Below are 9,858 nucleotides of genomic sequence, written 5' to 3'. Positions count from 1 at the left end.
AGACAGAAAATAATTTTCTCTCCCTGGTTCAATTTAAAATGTCCCAGAACAGTACACCAATTAAAACAGGTGTGTTCTTCTCATGAAGGCTGTCAAGTAGGAATGTTAGTGTGTGTGTGTGTGTGTGTGTGTGTGTGTGTGTGTGTGTGTGTGTGTGTGTGTGTGTGTGTGTGTGTGTGTGTGTGTGTGTGTGTGTGTGTGTGTGTGTGTGTGTGTGTGTGTGTGTGTGGTGAGGAGTGATGGCATAGATCATGACACTATATCAGCACCAGTTTCAGTGTCGGCTCATACTCCGCTGAGGACTGAGGTGGTGAGTTCAAACATCTGCATCTGCAGGTTTGAATTCTGTGGATCGTAGCACTGTGGCTGTGTGTGCTGGTTCCTCAAATTCTTATGATTTTATTTTTCTCCACCATATCAGAAATTGTATATATTTATTTTTGACTTTCAGTCAGACCGCTTTCACGCCGTTGATAAGTATATGATGATGATGATGATGATGATGTTAATGATGATGCTTATTGAATTGCTTTCTGATTCCAGTCTTGTCTCCGGTTGCCTTCACACACCGAAATGTTTTCCCTCCTGGTCTTTGCTGTGCTCTGCACCAGCTGCCTGGCAGACCGTGAGAAGTGACACCAATTTTTTATCTATCTCCATCTTTGTACATAAATAAATTCAGTCAAGTCTAGACAAGAGGCAATTCTTGTGCTTCAAATAATAACTCTTTTCCTTTTTTTTTTTTTTTTTTTTTTAAACTCTCCGGATTCCTTGGTGACGTACTCCTTCTCTCCTGCTGTTGGAGGTGGTTCTGGCACGTCCTTCTCCTTAGAGGGAGATGGAAGATCACAGGGATCAGGGTCTGGGAGGTTCCCAACGCTCACATCACTGGGTTAGTCTCTCATCCTTTGTGTCCACATGTGTTAGGGACTGTATGAAAGTTATTACAGGGAGGAGGGGGTCAAAAGAGGGAGACATTTATGTATTTTTTGTTTTAGCTAAAGTCACCCCAGATTTATATATTATTTCAGTCTTCCCTTGCACAGAGCCTGTGCACAATGCATTTAGTCACTGACGGTGGTAATAACTGTTCAGTTTGGGTCCAAAAACAGGGTGACTGTCCTAAATACATTATTCTCCATTTGTTTTATTATCTAGCATGCAATTTGCTGGAAAATCTTTCAGTTCAATTATTCATTACAATATCTGGCTACATTATGACTATGCCGAGTTTTTTCTCTTTGATCTCTCTGTCATTTACTGCTGTCACGTTTCCTTGTAGGGATCATCTTTGGCATTTAACAGTTTTACTCTCTTCCTGTGTCTGTCCTTGCAGTATCCAGCTGCAGTACGATGATGAATGGACTGCAGTTGCTGGTCGGGAAAATGGCCAAGCGCAGGAGCTGAACCTATTTGATGACGAGGTCATTGTTCAGGTCAGGGTCTTCATTGATGGGAAGTCTGATAAAAACATTGTGTCTCAGAAGAGAAACTTTGAAAACGCAATGCCTTTAATGTCTCTAATCATTAACATCTAACCATCTAAATGTAGTACTTATTTAAGTGATATCTAATTTAACAATTAGACAAACTTGTTAATGTACAGGTCCAGGAAGTATTACAAGTATTAGAAGTATGTACTGTAATTCAGTTTACACTATATTCATCTATCATTATGTATAAAACACATCATTTGTTTATTTATCAGGGACTAAACACACTAACAGTATCAGTGTGTTCACACTGTCGTGTTTCAGGTCTCTGGTAAATACCACAGCAGCCTCTACATCTGTGAGCTGAAATTTGTGACCTCCAGAGGGCGCTCTCTGATCGTCGGCCAGCCAATGCAGGTCTTTACCTTCTATGCTTTCTGTTTCTTGCTATTATCAACCCTCATTCTCATGCTCATGTATGAACTTTTGATGCTGTGTTTCAGAATTCCTTCAACTTCTACCCAGATGAATCGCAATCAGATCTCAAAATGCTGAGTGGCCGCAGCAACGGCGTTAGGATTACTTCACTGGCAGCTCACTGGGGGTAGGTTTACGAGGAGCGATAGGGCCGCTGAGCATAAAATGAGCAACTGAAATAATGTATACCTCTTACTTACTGCAACATGTATTATCATACATATGTGCGCTGTTATATCACTTTCTGGATACCTCTGGAAAATTGTGTCTATCAGGGAACAAGGGTTTATTAACAATGACAAAACAAAATCAGTGGTGGCTGCCAAAGATAAACTTAGTCATACAGGATCTACTAAACATGCACATGTCATAACCTGTACTTTTTTATTCATCAAATAAAGAGGATTTAATTTCACATTTTTATTTTTGAATGTTTTAAATGGTTGCAGAAGCTTTGAAGCATATTAAATTCTGTTTTTTCCTCTTGTGAGCTTGTGGCAATTATGTACAATTAATAAACTAACAAAATAAAAGCAACTGGGTTTCATGCCAGAAAAATGAAGAAAATATTTGGAAAAATGTAAAGCAATTAATTTTAAAAAAGGCCAACTCTGGTCTTCTGTCTAACAAAGTATACTCAGTGTCTTCTTCATTGTGTGTCCTGTATCTCAGGACACAGTTTCTTCTCAGTCCAGCAACAAAATGTACTTAAGTTTACATGAAATGAAAGTGTATACAGCAGCAGACATGTTGAAAATTGTACAATTGTCTGTCAGATTCCATTTATTTTACTGAAATGTCCTCAATGAACTCAGAATATTTACAGTGTCTAAAACAAGTTTTAATTTGACTGGAGCCTCATCCTGGTTCGATCCACAGAGGAAGTCTGAGCAGTATTTCTCTTCTATTGGCCCTCTTCTGTGGTTTTCCATCCACGGTAGCTCAGGTAACTGCTTCCTGCATAGCACAGTGTGGTGAGAAAGGCAAAGAACTGAAAAGCATGAAAGGTGGAGAGAAGGCCAGAAATGAACATGGGACAATAGATGGAAACAATGAGAAGGAGTAAAAAGTATAATTTGATCACGACTTGGTCATGACTTCAGCTATTCACTCCAAGTCATAGCACTGGTGAAATCTGTGTGTCCACATAACACACATGTATGTCACACCAGTTGTATCATATCTGCTATTTTGTGATACCTCTATGTCAGCAACATGATTCCAAAAATTTCACTAAATTATTTCCTGAAAAAACCTCTTGTATGCGATCAGACACACGTTGTTCCTACCTCTGGTGGATTACGCGTGCACAGCCTTTGAATGCAATATCCAAAATGGCCAGAAACGGCTTCCTGGCAGAAAACCCTGAAGACAAACTTCTCCCAACAGCTCATGTAGTGACTTGCAAGTTTATGGCAGGGAGATCTCTGCTAACTTTGAGGAAGTTACGGCAAGGGTAAGATTTATATTCTAATTAGTATTTAAAATGAATATTTAGTGTATTGAATCAAGTTATAGCCTGATTACTAAACCCGTTGTGCTGAAAAAGATTGCAGCTAATATGATACAGCAGGTATATAAGGTAATTTATCTGTCCCTCAATTGTCATTGGATTGGATTTCATGATACAATCTGCATTATTCCTAATGCCAATGAGTTTGACTGTGAGGTCTACGTATTTCAAACTTGGGGAAAGGAGAGCACTGGTGTTGGATTGGTACTTGATTTCACTGCCTCGAGTCCAGATTCCAGAGGCACATTTTCTTTATATTTTCTTTATTTGTTTTCCTGTGCCATCATATTAGACATTAGACGTTTATACTGAAACGTTGTATAAAGGCTGTTTAAAAATGCTCTGCACACAGCCAGGAATATAGTTCTGTTGGAGAAATACCAAATGTAATAATCAGAATTCTTGTTTGGTTCTCAAACACACTTACTGTAAAAGGCCAACTTCACACACAATGTCCAGTTCACCTGTCAGAGGAAGGACTGCTCAGCCCAGTTGTACAATGTTCTCTGTTTCTGAAGGGAGCTCATACTCAAGGAAGCAGCCTGCACTTGTTTTGCTGACACCGGGCTGCTCTTGTCTTGTTGTGTGTAATGTGGACACACAAACTTCAGAGATGTTTTGGACGAACATTTCCCTCAACAGATCACACTGAGAAGAGAGCGCTTACTGCAGATGCTGCCCAGCAGTTGTAGTTGTGTCGCCCCCTAATGGCCTGGTTGATTATGAAAGCATCTACGATTGCTGTCACCAGATACAGAGCAGTGGCACAACAGTTCAAACACAGCGACTAGAAGAAAGACACAAACAGTGAATTACACAAAAGAGACAGAGCAGTCAGACCTGTTAAAACACAAAGCTTCATAATAGGGTTAGGGTTAGAGGTGGTTATGTTATGTTTCCGGTAAGTCTCATGTCGGAAACAGGACTCTGTGTGTGTGTGTGTGTGTGTGTGTGTGTGTGTGTGTGTGTGTGTGTGTGTGTGTGTGTGTGTGTGTGTGTGCGTGTGTGTGTGTGTGTTACCAGTGTAGTCCAGGGGACCTGTGGTATCCTGTTGTGGGCACCGGTGAGGTAGATTACAAACAGGCAAATGGTCAGAGTCCAGCACAAGACAGCAACAAACATCACCCAGCAGAGAGCAGGCAGATGATAATACTCTGTTCCCCCTACTAGAATCCACACCAACATACCACACACCTGGAGGAGAGGGGAGGGGAGGGGAGGAATTTAAGTCCCTGAGATGTTTCTTGATTTACTTCAGAGTGATAGAAGGAAGTAGAAGGCAAAGCGAGGTGAGAAGAGACAAATGAGGTTTGACTGGTTATATTTTTCCACCTACTGAAGCATGTTATCATATCTGCACTGAGTGAAGAAAATATTCAGCACAGTTGTTCTTTCTATGAAATACTGTCTAGAGAGACTACAAGCTACAAACCCTAATTTATTTCACCAGTGAAATCTGAACAGGAGATAGATATGAGGCATGAAATGTAGCATTTTGAGGCAGTTCATAGGAATCTTGGCCAGTTGGCAGAGTTAAAATAAACCCAACTAAAAAAAATAATAATAAGAAGAAACTTGTTGTTAAAAGCTTACTGTGCTGTTCATTTGATTAATTTCCAAATTCTATAAAACTCAACACAACCCATCCCTGCTGAATCAATAAGGAACTGAATCTCTTCCCCCCCCCAACACTAATCCAAACCCACCCTTCCTGCTTCACAGAAAAAGATTCCTGTTGGATGTTTCATATCACAGAAAGAACACATTTTCTGCCGTGAAGCAAGACTTTAAGCAGGGCTAGTTTGTTTTAACAAAACATCGTATAGGTTACCCAGTATCATTATAAGAGCCGGTGCACTCACATCTATGTAACCCAATAAGTCAGAAATACAGTTAAATGTAGTGTTTTCATTGATTTACCAGCATCTAATGTGTATATTATTTTAAGTTACACAGATATATATGATCCCACAATCTGGTATATAATTAGTCTGCAATTAGATTACACTTAAAACTTGTTGCAGTCATTTGCAATCAGATGACTCCAACAGTGGCGTGCCCAGCTCTGCATGGCAGCCAGCCAGACTGTATTTACAGAGAGACTGTCCTGACTTTTCCCTCATCTGATTCAGAGAGGAAGGGACACAATGAGAGAGGGAAAGGAGGAAGGGGTGATTTACTTGGCATGTTTTTTGGTTAACTTCCTATTTTCATAAAAGCAAAGTTCTTAGTTTTCCTAAGTTAGTCAAAGAAACACCCCAAAATTCAATCTGAGATTCATGAATTACTGCCTATACTGTATGTGTTCTACTGTACCAGGAACACCCCAAACCACTGTGTGTGTGTGTGTGTGTGTGTGTGTGTGTGTGTGTGTGTGTGTGTGTGTGTGTGTGTGTGTGTTTCTGAGAACATGTTCACATAGCTAACATAGACTAACTGTGACTTTTAACATCTGTTGTAATCACTTAAATGATTGCCCCTTGCTGATAATTCTTATCACTCAGTTTTTACTAACTAGTAACTTCATGATATCGACTCTGTTGTGATAACATTTCAAACTATTCTAATAATACACTCTTCAAACACTGAGCATATTAAAATCCATGTTCACACTTACTATCTCAGCCAGGAGGAGTAGTCCCCTGGCCGTTGTGGTGAAGTTCTGGTCGAAGGCTAAGGTGGAGGTTGAGATGTTGCATTCAGGTACTGCAGGAGTCCTGCGGGCTGCCACCCCAGCGGCTCTGTCCATGGTGCACTGAGGCTGGCAGTCTGTGTGTTCAGTGCAGTTGTCGCTGCTGAGAGGAAGTTGTGTTCCGGTCTCAGACTTGGACAAGGACATCCCTCTTTGAACTGATAAATAATGGATGTCAGCTCACATGTTGACGACAATTGCATATTGCTGTGTTCTGTCTCATTCACCTGCATTTAAAAATCACTCTGAAGAAAAAATACCTTTTTCTCTGTTTGGTATTTTAAAAAGTTAACATACTTCCACTGTAGAGCCAATTTAGTCCTAAATAAGATAGACAGAAAGATAGTTTTACCTGCAAGATTTATTGTTCTGTCTCAGCTTTGTTTATGCCTTTATTGTTTATTTTCATTTTTTTGCCCCTGAACTACAGTTATTGATTACTGAGGCTGAAATGCTTCACTCAAGGCTGTCGTTGTTTTCAGTGATACTGTGAAAATCAATTTGCAGAGATTCAGTCTCGCTTGAGTAAGGTAATCCACCACAATGGACAATTTATTTTCGTGGTGCATTTAAGGATGCTTTGATATCAAATAGATAGAGGGCTGCTAAACCAGAATGACAACAGCAGAAAGAGAAGCAACCATAAGACAAAGAAGGAAATGGTTGTGGTTTAAAGCTTGATGTGAATAATTTTGTTAATATAATAATACACTGAAAAGGCAGCTGACTTATAGCAGGCTGCCTTTCCTGATGTAAAGGTATTTAAATACAAGGCCAACAAATACACACTGTCATGCATTTTCTGTGCCAATGTTTCTTCTGCAAACCCATCGGTTTCAGTCAAATGAATTGAGACCAATTCAAAGCCCCCGTCCGTCAGGACATAAATACTCCAGAAACAAATTCAATTATTTTGTTAAATATTCTTCAAATTAAATCTAGTCCCCCTACTCTATTAAAAAAAACAACAACAATGAAAACACAACAAAAGTCTATGAATATGCAAAGATTGTTCATTTCAAAAGTTTGACTACTGGATGCACGATGTCTCCAGCTTCACTGTCCACACAGTCCATTCTCAGTGTATGGAGACTTGCAGGTGTAAGTTTCCAAATCACACTTGTGTAAGTTGCATATTGGATCCAAGCTAGTTGTGAAAGATGCTCATTTATACACACGTTTATACAGAGAGACTTCCCCCTTCACCAGATGAATGTGAACAGCCTTTCACCATCAACATCGTCATTCTGCGCAGCTAAGGTCAAACATCTAATTGAAGGAAAAAAAAAATGCAAAGTAGATTTTTGAGTCGGGGGCCTTAAAGGCGAAAATCTTGCTGAGACCTTGTTGCTTTATTAAGTCATTTCAGACCACTTAAAGGAAAGAAAGATTTATGGTCCAATTAAAACTCTGCATGCTATCAAAAGTGCGCCCCTGCTGCAGTGCAGCTGTGATGGAAATGAGTGGCTTTAACCACTGGGGGGCAGTAGTTACACAGGGACAGAAATGAGAGGAAACGGCAGGGTACAGGGACAAAAGACGCAAGGTTGAGGCCAACGAGGCGCCGGGCTGATTAACTGACGCCACTGAGGGCGTGTCAGTTGTTTTATTTGTTACTCATCTATTTGTGTTGTTGATAAGGAAAAGGCAGCACTACAGTCATGATAACATGACTGATTCAACCATTACCTGAACGCTTCGTCCCCACAGAAGCATGTGTGCATTAAAGCCTGTCTGCATGGAGCAGAAACTTGGAAGATTGAATGGCATGAACATGAGCTGTGCATGTGTGTGCTGATGGTGGTGCTTTTTCAGAGGAGAGAAGAGGAGTAAGTGTCGCAGGGTATTTATATTGATGAACAAAAATCCATCTTTAGGAAACAGATTTTCCTTTCATTTGCATTTGAATCTAATCATTGAGATTATTTGCTTCTCTGCTGTGGGAGCAGTTCCCCAGAGCAGCTTTAACTCTGATAGGTCAGAAGTGACTGAAACAACCAGGTGACTATAAATTCTTAAAGTCTCAACATATTAAATGTCAGTGAAGCCAACAAGCTTCTTTTTTTCTTTTTTCTTTTTTTTTTTTTTTGAGTAAAATCATAACAGCTCTTCCTCCCCTGTAACACATACCAGTAACCTTCACACTTAGTTGCTTTGTGGTGCTGCAGTCAATAGCATGGGCCATGTATTATCTGACTGGATATGTTACATGCTTTACCTTATGCTACTTGATAGACTAATTCTGCCCTGATGAGCACGTTCTGCTCTGTACAGCAATATTTCCACTGCAGCAATCCATACTCTGCACTACTCTGCATTTACAGAACCAGCAGGCCAGCTTTTCTTGACTTCCCTGTGCTGTTCACTGGCCATATAATAAAAGAAAGAAATTTTAAAAAAAGACCAGCCAAGGCATTTCTGCACACGGTATCAGCAGCCTGCACTAAGAGACATTAGTCTTTCTTTGCGACCAACAGATTTTCTATATGAGCTAATTATCACAGCAGGACTGGGGTCATTTCACTTTCTATCAATTAATTAAACATGGAAACACAATCTCAATGTCATTTATTAATGTCAAAGCACATTCTTAATTATTTCTTGATACATTGAGCGTGACCACCTTCAGAAAGTCTTCGATTTTACCTATTTAGGATTTCCCTTCATCAGACAGTTTCAGTTGCGCTCTGTGTTGTGTGTATCTCCTTGTTTGGAAGGTTAATTGTGCGTACGACTCCTTAATAAACTCAATGAAACCCTCCTTAGTTGTACATTTTGTGTGGAATATTCTGGTGTAGATGACCAGTGGCTTTATTATGATTTTACTTCTATTAAATATCAATAAGATCTATCTCTAAAATACAGCACATTGTAATGTAGTGTTTTGGTCTCTCATGTGTTTGTGTTTCTACTCTGCACATGTATCGCATTTGTTTTGGGTGCCCAATAAAGTGCACTTACAGTCTTACACTTTCTCATCTTACAGTTATACCCAGTCACTGACAGCATGTGTTCACAGAGAGGGGATCACTGAAACACTTCTCCATCAGCATGTCCTCAATTCCATCAGCCAGGACACACACACACACACACACACACACACACACACACACACACACACACACACACACACACACACACACACACACACACACAAACTTTTTAACGAACATGTGCTCCACAAAATGTGCTGCCAACACATCTTTACCGAACATATGAATAATGGAAGCCGCTTGTCGATGTGTTCACATTAGAGGTGACTCTCTGCAGCCACACACACGGGAAACTCTTGATTGATGGCATGGTCGATTGGAGTTGCTCTAAAGTTGTTTGAGAGCTTTCGTACTCACTGAAAGCAATCTCCATCTTCCTCTGCTAGCCCTTTCTCCTGCTTTTCTTCCTGCTCCGCCTATTGTAAAGCGTCATGTTTCTTCTTTTTACATTTCCAATCATCTGGCACCATTATTCGTCCCCACAGTGGCCTTTATAATGATACGGTGAGACTTCAGTTGTGCCATGCGCTCAGCTATTCATCAAAATGAATTGGCATGAAGAACTGTCCGCATGAACTGGGTTTGTCTGCTGACCAGGCTTAACGTTTCATATATATATGTACAGCATGTAGAGATGAATGGGGTTTGCAAAATGACCCAAAGCTTTTGATGATGTTGAAGGAACATCTAAAGTAGATAAAAACCTTTTTAATGCCAGAAAATGCTCACATCACTGATGAGCGTACAGGT

General features: G+C 40.1%; 2 protein-coding genes across 2 annotated transcripts; one reads left to right on the top strand and one right to left on the bottom strand.

Moving 5' to 3' along the window:
• Positions 1-561: 561 nt before the first annotated feature.
• Positions 562-2,041, top strand: LOC139334300 (zymogen granule membrane protein 16-like). The gene is given in 6 exon segments (XM_070967103.1): positions 562-623; positions 765-844; positions 847-892; positions 1,337-1,436; positions 1,758-1,850; positions 1,937-2,041. Coding segments are annotated over 6 exon segments (474 nt in total). The 5' UTR covers positions 562-573.
• A 691-nt stretch (positions 2,042-2,732) lies between these two features.
• On the bottom strand, positions 2,733-6,172 carry cmtm8b (CKLF-like MARVEL transmembrane domain containing 8b). Its single transcript, XM_070967149.1, has 4 exons — positions 6,041-6,172; positions 4,444-4,617; positions 4,091-4,210; positions 2,733-2,901 (listed from the first exon to the last, which is right to left on the bottom strand). The coding sequence occupies exons 1-4, from the start codon at positions 6,170-6,172 to the stop codon at positions 2,815-2,817; spliced, it is 513 nt and encodes a 170-aa protein (XP_070823250.1). The 3' UTR covers positions 2,733-2,814.
• Positions 6,173-9,858: the final 3,686 nt, after the last annotated feature.

This window comes from Chaetodon trifascialis, chromosome 7 (assembly GCF_039877785.1).
Source record: "Chaetodon trifascialis isolate fChaTrf1 chromosome 7, fChaTrf1.hap1, whole genome shotgun sequence".
NCBI classification, from domain to species: domain Eukaryota; kingdom Metazoa; phylum Chordata; class Actinopteri; order Chaetodontiformes; family Chaetodontidae; genus Chaetodon; species Chaetodon trifascialis.
Note: the sequence above shows the minus strand (reverse complement) of the source record. Positions and strands in the feature narration are given on the sequence as shown.

Excerpts from the sequence above, each read along its gene's own strand:
- cmtm8b (XM_070967149.1), bottom strand. The coding sequence starts at position 6,172 with ATGGACAGAGCCGCTGGGGTGGCAGCCCGCAGGACTCCTGCAGTACCT. Across the intron at positions 4,618-6,040 it reads TACTCCTCCTGGCTGAGATA|GTGTGTGGTATGTTGGTGTG; the intron begins GTAAGTGTGAAC and ends CCTCTCCTCCAG. Across the intron at positions 2,902-4,090 it reads ACTGCTGGGCAGCATCTGCA|TTCTTTGCCTTTCTCACCAC; the intron begins GTAAGCGCTCTC and ends CATGCTTTTCAG.